The following is a 17,606-nucleotide window of genomic DNA, read 5'->3' on the forward strand; positions in this document are numbered from 1 at the left end:
TATGAGAGTAATTGTAAGTAGTCAGTGAAGAGTTTTTAAAAAATCAGGTGTAATGAGGTGCCACTATTCTCGTCACAGTTCATTCATGGGAATATTAAAAGGCAGCAAGAATTAACACATTTCTTTCAGCAGACTTTCAAAAAAAAAAAAAAAGTTTTTCCACAGTAATATTGCGGACATATATTGAATATTAATATACTATATTAAAAACAAAAAAGACATTTTTTTAAGGGATAAAACTCAAAAAAGACTAAAACAAGGATATGCTTGTGATACTAATGTCACATTAAACCAAACACAACAATATTTCCTTCACATTGTCACATTAAATCAAGCATAACTTTATAATGCCAAGCAAAACTTAATTTCCATGTTGAATAAAAATAAAGCTCAAAGCAAAATGCAACTCTCACTCATATTTTCTCTATGTATGTGTATTATTTGTAGTACAACCTTATTAACTGAAGTGATTTGTTTAAATTGTTGGTAACTTTATTTTGATGGTCCATTTGATTATTAGTAGAGTGTCTGCCTAATATCTGTTGATATTGCTCCTTCATTAGACATTTAACTGACTAATGTTTAGCTAGTACTGTACATGTCAACTCACACTAACCCCAACCCCAACCTAACATTCTACTTATAATTTAATGAGAATTAGTTGGCATGTAGATGCAATGTAACTTAAATTCAACAACAAGTCCATCAAAATAAAGTGACAAAATTATTTTCAATGGACGTTCTCAAAATTTAAAGTGTAACCCCTAATTTGATATTCACAAGTGGGAAAAGATGGATAATAAGCTTCCCTCTCTTCATCAGGTTATTGGTGAAAAGCGCCCTGCCCCTGATGCTGGAAAGAAGCCAAAGACGCCCAAGAAAAAGAAGAAGAAGGATCCCAATGAGCCCCAGAAGCCAGTGTCTGCATATGCCCTGTTCTTCAGAGACACCCAGGCTGCCATTAAAGGCCAAAACCCCAACGCCACATTCGGAGAGGTGTCCAAGATAGTAGCCTCCATGTGGGATGGACTGGGAGAAGAGCAGAAGCAGGTATTAAACTCACTGAAATTATTTTTCTAATCCTCACATGAACACAGTCTGTATAAATAGAGCTGTCGCTTTGAGAACATTAATAGTCTTCCTGCTTGAGCTAAAATAACAAATGTTCTTAATTTCTACTCCCGGTTTTGCACAGAATGATTCATGTCAGGTGTTTTAACAGGCTGCTTGATTTTTTTTCACCCTTCTTTAGTTTTTTATTACCGACTGAGATGAAGCCTGCAGGCTCTCCCTGTTGTGAAACGCATGCTTGCCAGTCAATGTTCCGCTAATTATCTGTTTATCACACCTCACGTATTCTGTTCTCCACAGGTTTACAAAAGCAAAACAGAAGCGGCAAAGAAGGAGTACCTGAAAGCTCTCGCAGCATACCGTGCTAGCCTTGTGTCAAAGGTGAAGGTGCTTTCTGTTTAAACGGCTCTATGTCTGTGTTTTTCTTTTCTTCTGTCTTTCCTTCATCTTTTTTTTCCTCCATTCATCCAGATTCCTTTCATAATGTTTTCGTTTGTCAGTATATGAAAAATAGTTCAGATCACTTTCAGACTTGAGTCAATTTCACCTTGAGTCTTTACCCACTGTTAAAAGATAAGACCTTCTTACACAAAGCAAACTTTTCAATGAAAGCAGCAAATGTAGAGCTGACAGAAAACAGCAGTTCTTCTTCCATCTGGCATTTATTTATTTAATATTTTGTGCATTTGTTCACATTTATTGATTTTTTCCAAAATGAACTTTTAAAACGCAGCTTGACAAATTTCTTTCATATTTAAACGTGACTGCAAGTGTGTTTGCTCACTCACACTGGTGGTATAAAAATAGAATTAAATACAGCTAATGAAATAGATTAGATATTCTTATGATCCACCATGCCTCATTAACTCGCTGTATCCTTTAGGCAGCTGGAAACATTTGCATATTTGTTGCTTCTTGTTAAAAAAGAAATCACTTTGCACACAGTTTAGCACTAATGATATTCTTGTACACTAATGTCTGAGCAGAGTAGCAGAGCACAAGTCTTAGTCTGTGCTCTGCCAATGAACATCACTTTGTGGTTCCATCCCATTGGGGCACAAAATCGATAGCAAGGACTTTCACCTTTAACCTTCCATTCTAGTGGAATGACCTGCCTAACACTTTGCGAACACCTGACTCTCTGGCCATCTTTAAGAAACCTCTAAAGACACATCTGTTTTATCAACACTTGACTGACTAACAATAGCACTTACTAGTTATTACTTTATTTATTGTCTATGTTTGTTTGTTTGTTTGTTTGTTAAACTAAATCAGACTTGTCAGGGCATTTATTTATCGCTGCTGTCTGGTGATCTGGAATGCTTCTATTATCCTGATTTGGTAACCGCTTTTGGTTAAAACCTCTGCTAAATGGCTTAATAATGCTTAAATGTAAGCAGTGACCATTAAAGAGTTTGCTCCATACAGTAAAAATATGTAGTATGAATGAAATTCTGACATAATACATCTGCCATATTTTAACTTGTATATGAGCAGTGGTGGAAAGAGTTCTGAATAATGAGTAAAAGTACCATTATTTGCTCCAAAACGTCATCTTCTCATCAGTGACATTCAGTCTAAACAGTCTCTGGGTCATTGCATGTAAAGTATCTTCTTGTACACTTTTAATGCTTCCAACCATTTTGCTACATGTCTTAAGTGCAGTATGATGTGATTGTACTTTCTATCTATGATTTGATTGGACAAGAAATGCAGGATTGTTTATTTCTAATTACTATAGACAGAAATAATAAAGTTGTGTCTGCAGATTGAAGGAAAGTAGTGGAGTAAAAGCACAGATACAACACTAAAATGTACTCAAGGGAAAGTAAAAGTGCACATTATTAAAGCTACTTAATACTGTAAATTACAATTCCTGAGAAAACTACAGTAATTTGAGTATATGTAATTCGTTTGTGGTTTACACCACTGCATATGAGCCACATTTACAAATCCTTTCCCTTGTCCTCATGCAATATTAAATGGTCAACAAATCACAATCTGTATGAAAGGAATCATCTGAGAACTTAATGATATTTGACTTTAGACATTATTTATGGGCAGTGTAAGGAACAGAGATATTGTATATGACTCGAGTGCTGCAAGTTCTGGAGATTTGCTCTAAATGTATGATATCAGCATCACACTGCTGTCAATTCAGCAGTATAATATATGTATTAAGCATTTCTTCTGAAATTCCTAACTGGAGAGTTTGTTATTTTCAGTGTGCCGTCTCATTTCAGATCTTTTCCTAGGCTACTAAATAATATAAACTCCTCTCTTGGCAAATTCCTTAGATCACCGAATGTAAGACAGCAGCAATTTTCTCTGAACGGCTTTTTTCTGTCGAGTCAGTCACCGCATCAGCACTAATAAAGCGGAGGGCACTACAAAAGAAAGAATCTGTTGAGTACCAGAATTCATCTGACCGCTCTCTATTTCTGTCTCAGGCGGCCGCAGAGTCAGCGGAGGCCCAGACCATCCGCTCTGTGCAGCAGACTCTGGCTTCCACCAGCCTCTCGCCAGCGCTCGTGCTGCCGTCTCCTCTGTCCCAGCACCCCTCCATGTCTGCAGCTGCACAGGCACTCCAGCAGGCCCTGCCTCGAGCCATCGCCCCAAAACCTCTGCAAATGCGTGTCGGCGGCAGCCAGATTGTCACCTCGGTCACGGTAGCTCACCAGAACATGACGCCCGGCAGCGTGCAGTCGCAGCTGTTGGGGCAGATGGGTCCGCAGTCGAGCGTGTCGTCGCAATTGAGTCCGCCAATGCAACCCCGACATTCATCCATGCAGCAGCAGATGCAGCAGCAGCATCAGATGCAGCAGCATTTGCAGCACCACCAAATGCAGCAACAGCAAATGCACCACCAGCAGATCCAGCAGCAGATGCAGCAGCAGCATTTCCAGCATCACCTGCAGCAGCAGCTTCAGCAGCACCACATGCAGCAGCAGCAGCAGCAGCACCAACAGATGCAGCAGCAGCAGATGCAGATGCAGCACATGCAGCAGATGCAGCAAATGCATCAGCATCAAATGCAGCAGCAGCATCTTCCGCAGTCGCAGTGTTCACCCGTGCAGCATTCGCCCGGTACGCCACATTCAGCTTCTCTCGGCAGCCCGCCGCCGCCTCCAGCGCCTCAGCAACACCCATCACAGGTACAGACGCATGCACAGGTCCTGTCGCAAGTCAGCATCTACTGAACCAAACGCCCTCAGAAAAAGAAGACGGGATTTATCGAAAAGCATCAAGCTTTTTTTAAGTTGCACTTAAGAAGTGTGTGAGAAATATGAATGTTTTACAAAGAACTGTCCTTTGTTCTAGATGGATATAAGATATGTGTTAAGGGACAAGGCATCTTAGCTGGATTTCTAGTCTATAAGATAGGCTGAGCTACCGGGAGGTCTGTTCATAGACTTGAGCACCCAGTAGTCATTTGTATGTATATTTAGTTCATTTGGTTTTTCTCTCTCTCTATCTCTCTCTCTCTCTGTTGTGGAGATTAAACTCTATCGGAGCATGATGACGTGGAAAGTCCGACGGTTTTATTTAACAGCTTTATTTATGAGGCTTTCACCACTGGAATGAGGAATTCAGGAAGAAAGCGGCGTAAGGTGAACTGAACACTAAACTGGTCGTCAGAGACATGCTGAATGGCTCTTGCACTGTCCGACCGGTAATTTGCGAAGTCTACTTTCTCCTTTTTTTGTCATCCTGTCAATGAACTGTTCAACAGTCACTGTCGGGAAGCTCTCAATCAAATCATTCTGCTTTTAGAAACCAAGTGGTGTTTGACGCATCTCATGTCGTGTTTTCAAACAGGAAATCTCAAAACATGTAAAAGACTTGGACTATTGACACGCTTCCATCGATCATTTCTGTCATCCTCCTATCTGTGACCTGCTGTATGTGTTATTCCGAGGAAAGAGGACTTGTTGTCCTCTAGCCAAAACCCTCAAACGGCGCATTCACTCCAACATATGTAGTAACAGCGCTCCAAAAATCATTCTTCTCTGTAATTATCTTTACCTCAGAAGTTTTATTGAATAAGTTATGTTTTTGAGTTTTTTTTTCTTTCGTGTAATGAGAACATTTTATTGGGGGAAAACAGACTAAATTACTGATGTTAGGCTGTTGGTTTACTGATTGATTGTTTTCTAATGCTCTACATTTCACAACAAGGACAAATTAACAGGAATCTTTTCAGATGTTTTTTTTTTTTTTGGCTATCATAGAAGGACATGGAAGTATTTTGTGCCAGCTGTAAAAGAATCTGTGGTAAGATAAAAGAAAATGAAGTTGTACATTTTTCATACCTCTTGTTGTAAAGTTTTAATATGTGAGGCTTTAAACGCAGACGTTGGCAAGCTGACCTGTCACCTGCTTTATCTCATAGTGCTCTTTTCTACTTTTTTATGAGTTACAGTAGCAGCAAATCATTTGTTTGTATTTTTGCTTACATTTCAGAAATTAATTGCTTTAAAAAAAACTGACAGTAAAATAAATAAATCCGACTCATGTCAGTCGGAAACTCCACCTGTTTTTAAACATCATGAATGTCGTTTATTAAGTTTTTATGTTTGCCATCCAAAAACCCATTAAAAAAAGGCATTCCATCGTCAATATGATACTAGCCATAATTTTGTATTATATTTCTCTGTGTCTCTCTCTCTCTGTTTGCAATTAAAATAATCAAAAATATTTATTTCAAGGAACTGATTCATTTCAAAGATTATATTAGCCATACTTTTGTACAAAATATTTCCTCAATGTGTGTTAGTTATGAAAGATTTAAAATAAAGACATCAGTACTTAAATACTCTGTTTATTGCGGATATACACTTATTTTTTCTGCATCATCTCAACTCAAATGGTTATTTCAACAAAAACACATTGGTTCTCACTCAGTAAAGCACTGCTGTGAAGATTTCACATTTTCAAACTGACCCCAAGCCCTCACACACAAATATTTGTGGGGGAAGGTAGGATTTGCCAAAGGCTAATTAACATAAATGCACAATAAGCACGTGAGGACAGTGGAGCGAGCGCCTTTATCTGCTGACCGGTGCTGGTATTTTATTTTTTTTTTTTACACGCTACGCCACACAGAGGCTTCCAGAAGGGAAGGAATCTGTGCCTGCGCATATCTTGTTCCGCATTAATAGAATTCTCAATCTGTATTTTGTACCCAATTAGTTAATTTTGAGAATGCTTGTGCAATTTGCATGTGAGGGGCTGCGGTGATTGGCTCTCGAGTCGGGTTTTGTGTCAGAGAGAAGCCCACACTCGCACTCTTTGATTAATTGCAGCATCTGTTCTGTCAGAGGGTGTAGTGGAGAGGTCTGCAGGAAAACTGCAAATAAGTGCTGGCAACAGTCTTAAAGCGCCTATGATGAAATGAAAATTAAAAACAGCGAGTTCCCCGCATGCCCTGAATTTCAATGGCAAGAAGTGGGGAGAGAGAGAAGAGTGGTGTCCATGGCGACCAAACACATCCTTTAAAAACAGCCGGTAATGAGGGGCCGGAAAATAGCGCTTATTATTCCGAACAGTCTCATGGAGGGCAGCATCAATAATGCATGCAGTACCTTGTTATTTGGTAAACCTTGTTATCCGCGTGGTCTCAGCGAGGATAAATATCTCACAACAAGGGCTGGAACTCTGACACACCCCGCTGATGAATAAATAAATAAAGCTTTACAGACTGATTACATGTCCTAATAACAGCTGATGATGCTTTTGGCTTGTAAGCGATTAGGAGTGAAACGGTCGTGTTTTAGGGACCAAATGAAAATTGATTATCGGGAGAGCCTTGTTTAGATTCAGTGCTTCATATTTGCTGAAAACATCAGTATGTGTATATAAATATATGAGTGCTCTCCTCACAGATCTCTTTTATATTAATAATTAATTAGCCAAAACTGAAACAAATTTTACAAAACAATTTAAGATTACAGTCTAAAAAGTAGTACATCCACATTAATATGTTGGGGGAAACTAAAATTGTAAAAAAAAAAAAAGGAAAAATCGAGTCAAATAAACTTTTTTTTTTATTAGATTATTTGAATTTAAATATATTATTTTTCTATCCCCAAATATATTAGGTGACCAAACTCTTATACAGTGTTCAGCATAATTCAGTACACCCCATTTTGATTTCATATATTTAATTAAATGATATTTTAGTCACCAGAAATTGAAAGATAAGCAATTAAATCCAAGTAAAATATTGCAAAAAAATAAAATAAAATTACAACCTACAAAATTTCAACTAAATCTTTAAATATTTTTTGCCTCTCTTGATTTTTCCTCTTTGTTACAATTTGTTTTTAATATTTTTCTATAACATAAATTTGGGTGTACTAGTTTTTGTACTGTTATCGTAAGTTATTTTGTTAGATAAGCTTCAGATTTGGCTTCAGTATTGACTAATCTAATGTATGTGCACACATATAAGATTGCATAGTTTCCTATTAAAAATACGGATTTAAAAGATTTGTGAGGGGTGTACATATTTATGCTGAGCACTGTATTAATAGGTATAACAGTTTAATCCAACTGTTTTGTTTAAATGTACCAAAAATGATTGGCTACATTTAGTAAGAAATGGATAAAAATATCCCATTTACAAAAAGAGATGTACTTATTTATGCCAAGCAGAATGTACTTTGTAAATGATTGTATAGTGAAAATAATAATAATTCCAAAACTACTTAAATTCTACATTTTTTTCTGAATTTACAATTATAGTTATATGATTGAATAATATATTTTATTCTGTATAATAATAAAATGTTTAAATGTACTATTACAATACATTTCTTGTGAAATAGCGAAAAAGCTTGCTTTCAGACATGTTCATATTCATATTCAGAAAATAACAGTTTAACTTCAGCAGTTATGAAATCAGAATTTTTAAAAATTTGCTTCACTGTAAAAAAGAAAAAACATATTGACAAACAGTCAAGACAAATATTTTCATGTTGCTTTAACCAATTTTAACAAGTTAATTAAGTTAACAAGTTAAATTAAAAAAAGTTTTCTATTTAGTTTATCTTAAAAGGCAACCTATTTATCCCTTTTACAAGATGTAAGATAAGCTTTTAGTGTCTCCAGAATGTTACTGTAGAGTTTCAGCTCAAAACACCCATCAGATAATTTATTATAGCCTCCAGAACCTGACCGTTTTGGTGTCTGAGTACAGTGTAACTGTTTTTGTATCCTGCCCTTTAAATGCAAATAAGCTGCTTCTCTCTGCCCACACTGTTCCCACATGCATGTCTGCTTCTCATGCTTTAAATCAGATAAACAGCAGTCAGTTATAGAGACAGACTCGGATGAATCTGAAATACAACTCAAAAGTCAATGATGAGTCACAAACAAATGCCGTTTGCAGTACAAACGCACACACATTAGCGTTTACTGACACCATGCAGCCTTGCTGATTATAGCAGTTAAGAATTACGTACACTCTTTATAACAAACATGTTCTGTTTTAAAAAACATTTTAAACCTATAAAACTTTTAAAAATCACAAAAAGTTTTTTAATACCAGTTTCTTTGCAATAAAAAAGGGTTTTGAGGACACGTGTACTGTATACATGTTATAGAAACATGATATCTGTCAATCAATTCGATGGCCAGGGAAAAACCGCACACCTACGTCACATTGCATTAGTCCTCATTATCAGTGGGATTTTGGTCCTATTTCAGTCAGGAAATGTAAAAAAAAAAGAGACTTATTGTCTTTATATCACTCCAATATGACAGTGACACACTATACCTAAACACAGTTCTGTCCAAACAGCTTACAAAAAGATGATTTTCATCATAGGTGCCCTTTAATATTTTTAGTCAGTTAAGTTGAGATGAATAGAAATGTTCACTTGATTCAACTAAAATTTTTAAGGCAGCAATATTTTTTTACAGTGCTAATTTTCAGTGCAAATATTAGTTTTTTTATTATTTGTCATTTTCTGAGAAAATAAAAATTCACAATATCTTTATTTTAAATGTGGACAAATTTAATGAAATAAAAAAAAATGAGAAAAAAAGGATGACAAATATGAAAAATGTTTACAATTTTTTGGTTAACTATCCTGTTAAAGATACATTGTGTAAAATGTAAACATAAATTCTACCTTGACTAGAATTACCCTTCAGTAGTGGAAGCATATGAGGTCTATCTATAGAATGTAGTTCAAACCACAGTGATGTGATCTGGCGCTAGTTTTATTGTATGTAACCTAATATTCCACTGCTATTCATCATCCTGTGTGAGTGTGTGTGCGTATGCATACAAATGCATTTTAATTTAGCCTATGTTAAACACAGAAGAAAAGGTCACATGCATTGTGAAAATCCCATTTTTTGTGATATCAATCAGTGATTGATTGGTATGTTTCATCACCCTGCTGTCTGCATGGATATAATGTGTGCGCTGTGACAAAAGCTCTGTGGCCTGAGGCTCAGACTGTGACCTCTGAAGCTTGTGGTCTACTTTTCATCAGAGAATGAACAGAAATTACCATAGGTCATGTTATTACATCGCATTTAACATGAATAATTTCCACCAGGTCCAAAAGCATATATTAAGGCTGTTGCGAATCAAATATTAGCTACTTATTTGTTACTTCCTATTTTATGTGTGCTCTTGAAAAATAAAGGTAAGGTAATGGCATCCGTGTTTCTTTTCCATCAATGGAAACTTTCTCTTCCACAAAAGAGAGAAAAAGCTTTATTAATTATTAAAATGTTCTTTACTCTAAGAAATAAATGGGTATTTTAAGAACTGTTGACTGAAAGGTTGACGGAAATAATTCTTCCTTTTGAATACCCTCTTTTAAAACAAGTCACACTTTACAATAAGGCTCCGTTAGTTGTTGTTAGTTAATATATTTGCTGACATGAGCTAAGTTTGAAGAATGCATGCAGCATTTAATAATCATAGTCCAACATTTACTATTCCATTATTAAAATCTAAAGCTGTGATTAAGTTAATATGCTGTGAGTTAACTACTAACAGTAAACAACTTCATTTGTGTTAATTAACATTAAAAAAAGATGAAGAAGAACTGTAATGTATGTATGGTCTGTTGTTTGTTCATGTTAGTAAATGCATTAATAAAACTTTATTGTAAAATTGTAACCTCAGTGTTACTTTTCAGGGTAGTACTCGTAATAATAATAGTAATAAAACTAGGAATCACACAAATTACATTCTATTTATAACAGGACCAACAATTTTTATATAAAAATTATATTATGAATATAAATAAATGTCATATTAATATATACATACTGTTGTATATAAATAAATATTATACAAATAATATATAAAAAATATTTATAGAATTTGTTTATTCGTGCTAGCAGTTGTATACGTTCTAGATAAAATAATATAAATTCAATTGTAAAAGTGGACAGATAGTATAGTGTTCTGTTATTTCAGCTAATAGAGCCTTTTCACATTTCTGGGTTTCTCAGTAGCGAAAGTTGTCATAGTTGGGTAAACTAAGAGCGCAGTGAATGGGTGAGTACAACAAATAATTTTAACCCTATTTGCTGAAATAAAAGAAAAAGTACATAATGATGTTATCAAGACTTTCAGTGAAAGAAAATAAATTGTTTGAGACTGATAACAACAGCCAGAGGAGAGAACAAATTCTGTTAAATTTACTGTTCTCCACATACACTCTGCATTACAAACAGCTCACACAAGCGGTTTTCAAATTTTAAAACAAAAATTTATTAAAGCAAAAAGCGTCTCTTTTTTTCGTTTTCATGATGAAAAATGGGAAAGCAAATTCAAAAATGATTTCATTTTCACTTTATTTTGAATAACAAAAATAAAATCACCAGAAAACAAAAATGAATAATTAATATTCTGAAACCAGACAGACCGACTCGTTTACGGTGACACACAATGCTGCCATTGCCACACACAGGCTATTATTTTTGTCCCACTTAATAAAAATATTTTTTTTTTAAGAACAGGTTTTTGTTAAAACGTATTTTCCTCATTGAAGCCGGTTACATAGAACAACATAATTGACGAAATATGCATTATTTGCATTGCTGAACAGTTTTCTGAAAATAAAGTATATTTTTAAAACAGTCTAGTTTCAAAATATTAAAAAACAAGACTTTATTCGTTTTTTTTTTTTTTTTTGTTATTTAAAATAAAAAAAAAATTAAAATCAAATCATATTTGAATTTTAAATTTTCAGGAAAAATCGGAAGGAAATAAGGATTTTATTTATTAATTTTTTTTTTTTTTTTGACAGTGCTGTTTAGCTAAGTGACTTTTAGTTACATTATTTTGTCATTTGAAACAATATATCACCTGGGTGGATCTTGTCAATTACAACATGAAACCTGTGTAATAGCTTCCAACAATGTTTCATTATATTTTACCCAATATATTTTTGAAAGTAAGAGTTTCCTTTTTATACAAAATTGATTATAATATAAATATATTAGCAGTGATTGAATCTATTCAACTTTACAGTTTCATGTTTTAATTTGATGAAGTACTTTGTACTTTGGTGAAGTAATGACTGATAAAACAGCTTCATGACAGATGGGAGATTTCAGCTTGTGGACATTGTTTGTGTTGCTTAGCAACAATAACCAAATAGGGCAGTAGTTTAAGAGGGCAAAGGTCACCTCTAACCACACACCATCAGTTACACTGTCCAGTAGGCCGTGCAGTTTGCCCTCCATTAATAAAACGAAGCCCTTCCCACCCAGATCCCACAGAACACATGTGACCTTTGACCTGACTTCAGACACCTAGCCTTGCACTGACTCAAGAGTTTGGCTGACTAGCTTTAGGCAAGATGTTGTTGATCCCTGGCAGCTTTTGTTTAGTGAGTGTTGACCTCTCAGCCAGACAGAGAGATTTCTTTAGGTGCTGATGACCTGCTGCTGCTGTGGACAGTTCTGTGAAAAATTCCCCAGACTTAGACAAGAACTTGACTTTCTTTTTATTAACTTACTTTTGGTCAAAAACACAGCTGTAAGGCTGTATATATTTTTTTTATGTGAAAATGTATTACTTTTATGGAAAATTACTGTTTATAAAAGATTACCTTCGTATAGTGTTCAAAATGTGCAAATTTTATAAGATATTCTTTTGTATTTAAGAGAAAGCGTTAACTCTCTTTTAGTGTTTTATTGTATGGTATTTATAATTTTTATTTATAGTCATAGTAATAAATGTGCAGATTTAATCATTTTAAATCTGCCATATAATGCACTGATATAATATTTATACTGTTCTCTCATATCTATATAGGAAGCATGTTGCTTGAGAGTGCAGTTTCGCAAAAGTCTAAAACCAGAAATGGGTTTTAATGCCCATTTACAACCCTAGGATTTGGCCCTAAAATTATGTTTTTAACTTATTTAGTAGGGTCATGAATATTAAATAGCTTTTATGATGAAAATCATCTTTTGTGAGCTGTTTGGACAGAACTGTGTGTGTTCACATCCCTACTGGAGTGATATAAAGACAATAAGTCTCTATAAAATTTCCTGATGTTAAAATATGATCCAAATCCCTCCTATTTTAAGGCCCACTTCAACGTGACATAGGAATACAGTTTCCTCAGCCAGCGAGTTGATTGACATCTGCGTATCAACATGTCTCTATAGTAATGTGTAAGAAATATCAACAAGACAGGATGTGCGCAAAGCAACTGGGATTAAAAGATCTGTTCAGCTCTCTGTGATCATCAATCATCATCAAATGTGATCAAGAATGAGTTTTACAAGTTTAAAACGGTTTTAAAACAGTGCATGTTTGTAATGAAGTAAAGACGGTAAAATTCATCTGTAGTTCATCACCACTGCTGCATGTCAGTACAATTAAGAACATGCTTCAGTCCTGGTTTGTGGACGTTAAATCAGGTGTATTTTGTACATTAACATAATGGATATTCATACAGCAGTGGATATTAATGTGTGTCCTGTAACATTTGCCATGCAAAAACAATAACATTAAAATTAAATCCGTGCCCTATGTGTGTGTGTGTGTGTGTGTGTGTGTGTGTGTGTGTGTGTGTGTGTGTGTGTGTGTGTGTGTGTGTGTGTGTGTGTGTGTGTGTGAGAGAGAGAACTTTGTAACAACATTTTGTGTGTGTGACTCATCGTGTCAGAAAGGCTTGAATTAACTCAACAAATACATCAAATAATCATTGGGGAAGTTTTTACTGTAGTATTTCTCACAGACGGTATTTGAAATCTTCTTCCTTCATGTCTGTTACTGTGCTGTTTATCTGACACAGCCGGAGATTAAGGTACACTCTGACATGCATATGTGTGAACGCTGGGCATGGAGAACCAGCATTAAAGGCAAAGCCAACAAAAACAGCAACACTGTGTTCAGATCAGTTCTCATTCATCTGTTCTTCAGTGATCCTTTTACTCAAACAAGATTTATATACGAAGTACAGATTGCTTGTTGTCTTTTTTCATATAAAGATTTCATGGAAAGTAATACATTTCTGTGGACTTTCTGTACAAATAAGAGTTACAAAAAAAAGCACTCGTTTGTGATTAATTGACAGCTTTGATCGTGTGATGTGCATCATTTTTACTCAATGCATTTAACACAGTCTCCCTCTCTCTTTCACACCACTTTATCAAATCAATGCTTCAGCTATGAGAGCCTGATTCATCCCAAGTACAGATGAAATGGTTTTCTGTTCTTAGAAGCCCTCTCGGCTGTAGCAGAAAGAGCAGAAATACACTAAATTGAAGTTTAAATTCCCAGAAAATAGATTTTGCCAACGCAGGATACTTGTCAAGTGAGATTATTCAGCATAGCTAAATTTCACGCTTCCACTGCATCTGCGAATACAATGATAAAACTTCAGCAAGTTTGCCTTCTAAAACGGTTGCATATATTATGAACTTTTTTGATTTCTGGACATTCTGTACGATGTTCACAAACTGCTTTATTCCTTCAGTTTTATGGCTCTTGACTGTCCCCAGACTCCGTTTCGGAAAGTTAAAGGTCATCAAACAAACAATCCTGGTTTAAAATCACTGGGGTGAACAAGCCCTGAAATACGACTCTGTTTCCTTTTGCAGCAGGTAAAAGGCCACACGATCTTACCTGGAAATCTGCAAACACAATTTTACTGAACACTCATTATTTTCTTTCTTTTTTATTGGAAAGAGAGCAAAACATACTGTAAACAGAACACACAAAGAGCAATAGATCAAAAATAAAATAGCAGGAATATGCTTAAAAAGCAAAGATGGTCAGAATTATATTGATAGTATTTAAATAGTATTTAGTATTTAAATAAATTAATGAATGATAAAAGCAATATTCTGTGATGACAGCAAATAGTGATATCAAAAATAATAATAATAGTAATAATAATAATAATAATGTAATGACAATAGTAAGAATGGGGAAAAATACACATATCCAACACATCAATCCTGGCTTTAGTGTCAGCAAACATTTTTTTTTTCCACTCGTTACAACCAAGGTTTGCAGAAGAGCATCTCTGAATGCACAACATGTCAAACCTTGAGGCGGATGGGCTACAGCAGCAGAAGACCACATTGGGTGCCACTTCTGTCAGCTAAGAGGCTACAATTTGCACAAGCTGAACATGGCAATGAGTTCACTGTACTCAAATCTGATGACTGTACTGCCTCCACAGTCACCAGATCGCAATCCAATAGAGCACCTTTGGGATGTGGTGGAACGGAAGATTCACATCATGGATGTGCAGCTGACAAATCTGGACCAAAGTCTCTGAGGAATATTTACAGTAGCACAAAGGACTAAAAAGGCGAGGCAGAGGCGCAGTAGGTAGTGCTGTCGCCTCACAGAAAGAAGGTCACTGGTTCGAACCTCGGCTCAGTTGGCGTTTCTGTGTGGAGTTTGCATGTTCTCCCTGCCTTCGCGTGGGTTACCTCCGGGTGCTTCGTTTTTCCCCACAGTCCAAAGACATGGGGTACAGGTGAATTGGGTAGGCTAAATTGTCCGTAGTGTATGAGTGTGTGCGTGAATGTGTGTGTGGATATTTCCCAGAGATTCAATTCAATTTAATTTAGCTTTATTTGTATAGCACTTATACAATGTAGATTGTTTCAAAGCAGCTTCACATAAATGGTCATAGTAACTGGATCAGGGTAGTTCAGATTTTAGTGTTTCAGTTCAGTTCAGTTTAGCTCAGTTCAGTGTGGTTTGAAGTCATTACTGAGAGTCCAAACACTGAAGAGCAAATTCATCGATGAGTAGCTTTTCAGATGGGTTGCGGCTGGAAGGGCATCTGCTGCGTAAAAACTTGCTGGATAAGTTGGCGGTTCATTCCGCTGTGGCGACCCCGGATTAATAAAGGGACTAAGCCAACAAGAAAATTAATGAATGAATGAACAAAGGACTAAGGCTGTTCTGGAGGCAAAAGGGGGTCCAACCCGGTACTAGAAACATGTACCTAATCAAAGGGCCAGTGAGTGTGTATTCATAGGTAACAATCAGTATTTTCATGGCCTATCAACAACCTTTTTTGACACAGGTGGCATTTTTATCTGTGTTATTGTTTGTGTTACTTTTGCTTAACATTCATGGAGAGATTCATTCTAAAATTGGACCATGGGCTGTCATTGACTGAGGAACATTTGCGTTTAGTTTTTTTGTGACAGAGTGCGAAACTTTGTATCTGACAGATGTATATGAGAGAGAAAGGCAGAGAATTCATTCCATCTCCTTCAGTTGTCGAATATAAAACCATATCTCGTTTCCCCTGAGTTGCCTCTTGCCGATTCCTCTTCAGTATTCAGCGGACTTAGTGTTCTTCGCAGAAACCTGACTCTCCGAAATTGCTTTTTATTGTGACTTACTTAGGCTGTTAATGTAAGCTATTACTGAGCTCACATGTTACTATAGCAACAAAGCTGATAAAGTGCACTGGGAGACCAAAGTGATAGATTACATGTGCATGCTATGTCATATCCAATAACTCAAACTTACTATACGGCACATTATTCCAGTGGTCTGAGAGAAATCAATAAATGTGGACACAGCCCAACAAGGCATGCTCTCTCTCGCCCCCTCTCCCTCTCTCTCTCTCTCTCTCTCTCTCTCTCTCTCTCTCTCTCTCCTTCTCTCTCTCTCTCCATCAGTGTGTCTAATTGTGTACGACAGTAAGGAAGCCGTAGCAGATCAGGCCATGTTTCTATGATGTCTGTGCGGAGCTACAAGGGGCAGGTGCTGTACAGACACCATTCAGAGAGAGTCTATTCAGCTCCTCTCCTCCGTTTCTCCATTCATGCAGGGCAAAACGCCATCTGCTCCTGTTGTGCCTGGAGCTCTCACAGCTGACCAGAAAAAACCACCCCAACAGCTGTTGCCAAACAAAAGCCAAACAATGGGGGCAGAGAAAGGTTACGCGCAAGTTTGAAAGAGGGTGAGAGGGAGATGGCGAGGGGAGGGCGCAAACGCATTGCTCCGATGAAAGGCGAGTCAGAAACAAATCTTTTACCGATTATGAAGAGGAATGCTCTTTTCACTGGGTGCAGCAGAAACTGTTAAATATGAGATGGTAAATCTTGGCTATTGTTTAGGTGAACTTGGTGGACTCCATTACGCCTGTCGAATGGAGAAAGAGGAAACAGTATTCATGGTTCAGTCTTTTGAAGTGCCTGAATTGTCAGGCTAATGGCAAGTCATGTTACATAGCAATAGAAAAGATTAACTACAAACCATTGACTGTTAATTTTGTGTGTTAATAATAGTTATATTTTTGGAATCAAACATAAAAATCATTATTTTTTTCCATTTAAACCCTAATAACTGACTCTCAATAAAAAAAACAAATAAATATTGGGTCCCACTTTATTTTAAGTGTCCTTAACTACTATGTACTTACATAAAAAAAATAAATACAATGTACTTACTGTGTTTATAATGTATTTGAGAACACGTGGTGCTTTTGAGTTGGGATAGAGGTTGGGTTATGGACAGGTTTGGTGGTATGGGTTGGTTTAAGGGTGGGTTATGGTGTAAGGGGTGGTCAACAGGTATTTACAAATGTAATTACAAAAGTTAATTACAGATGTAATTACATACATGTATTTAATCAAGCATAAGTACACAGTAAATACATGTATTTACACAATTAGTACATTGTAACAAACTATTAATTACATTGTAACAAACCTGTGTAAGTACATATTAGTTAAGGCCACTTAATATAAAGTGGGACCAAATATTGTATTATTAATATCATCATCATCATCATCATCATCATCATTATTATTATTATTATTATTATTATTATTATTATTATTGTTGTTGTTGTTGTTGTTTTTGTTATTGTTTTTGTTGTTGTTATTTTTAATAATAATAATAATAATAATAATAATAATAATGTTGTTAATAACAATAATAATAATAATAATAATAATAATAATAATAATATTAATAATAATATTAATAATAATAATATATTATTATAATTATTATTATTATTATTATTATTATTATTATTGCTCTTAATATTATTACT

The 17,606-nt window shown here is 35.6% G+C and overlaps 1 protein-coding gene across 2 annotated transcripts in view; it reads left to right on the top strand.

The window, feature by feature from the left end:
- The window catches only part of tox3 (TOX high mobility group box family member 3), a 292,726-nt gene extending 286,959 nt beyond the window's left edge, over positions 1-5,767 (top strand). For both annotated transcript variants that reach the window (XM_073908782.1, XM_005169018.6), the window contains exons 5-7: positions 823-1,050; positions 1,372-1,452; positions 3,522-5,767. In XM_073908782.1, the coding sequence (XP_073764883.1) occupies positions 823-1,050; positions 1,372-1,452; positions 3,522-4,271 (1,059 nt within the window). In that variant the 3' untranslated portion in view covers positions 4,272-5,767. The remainder of the gene's footprint in view (positions 1-822; positions 1,051-1,371; positions 1,453-3,521) is intronic.
- The last annotated feature ends 11,839 nt before the right edge of the window (positions 5,768-17,606 follow it).

The sequence above is a fragment of the Danio rerio genome, chromosome 7 (genome assembly GCF_049306965.1).
Source record: "Danio rerio strain Tuebingen ecotype United States chromosome 7, GRCz12tu, whole genome shotgun sequence".
In the NCBI taxonomy this organism is placed as follows: Eukaryota; Metazoa; Chordata; class Actinopteri; order Cypriniformes; family Danionidae; genus Danio; species Danio rerio.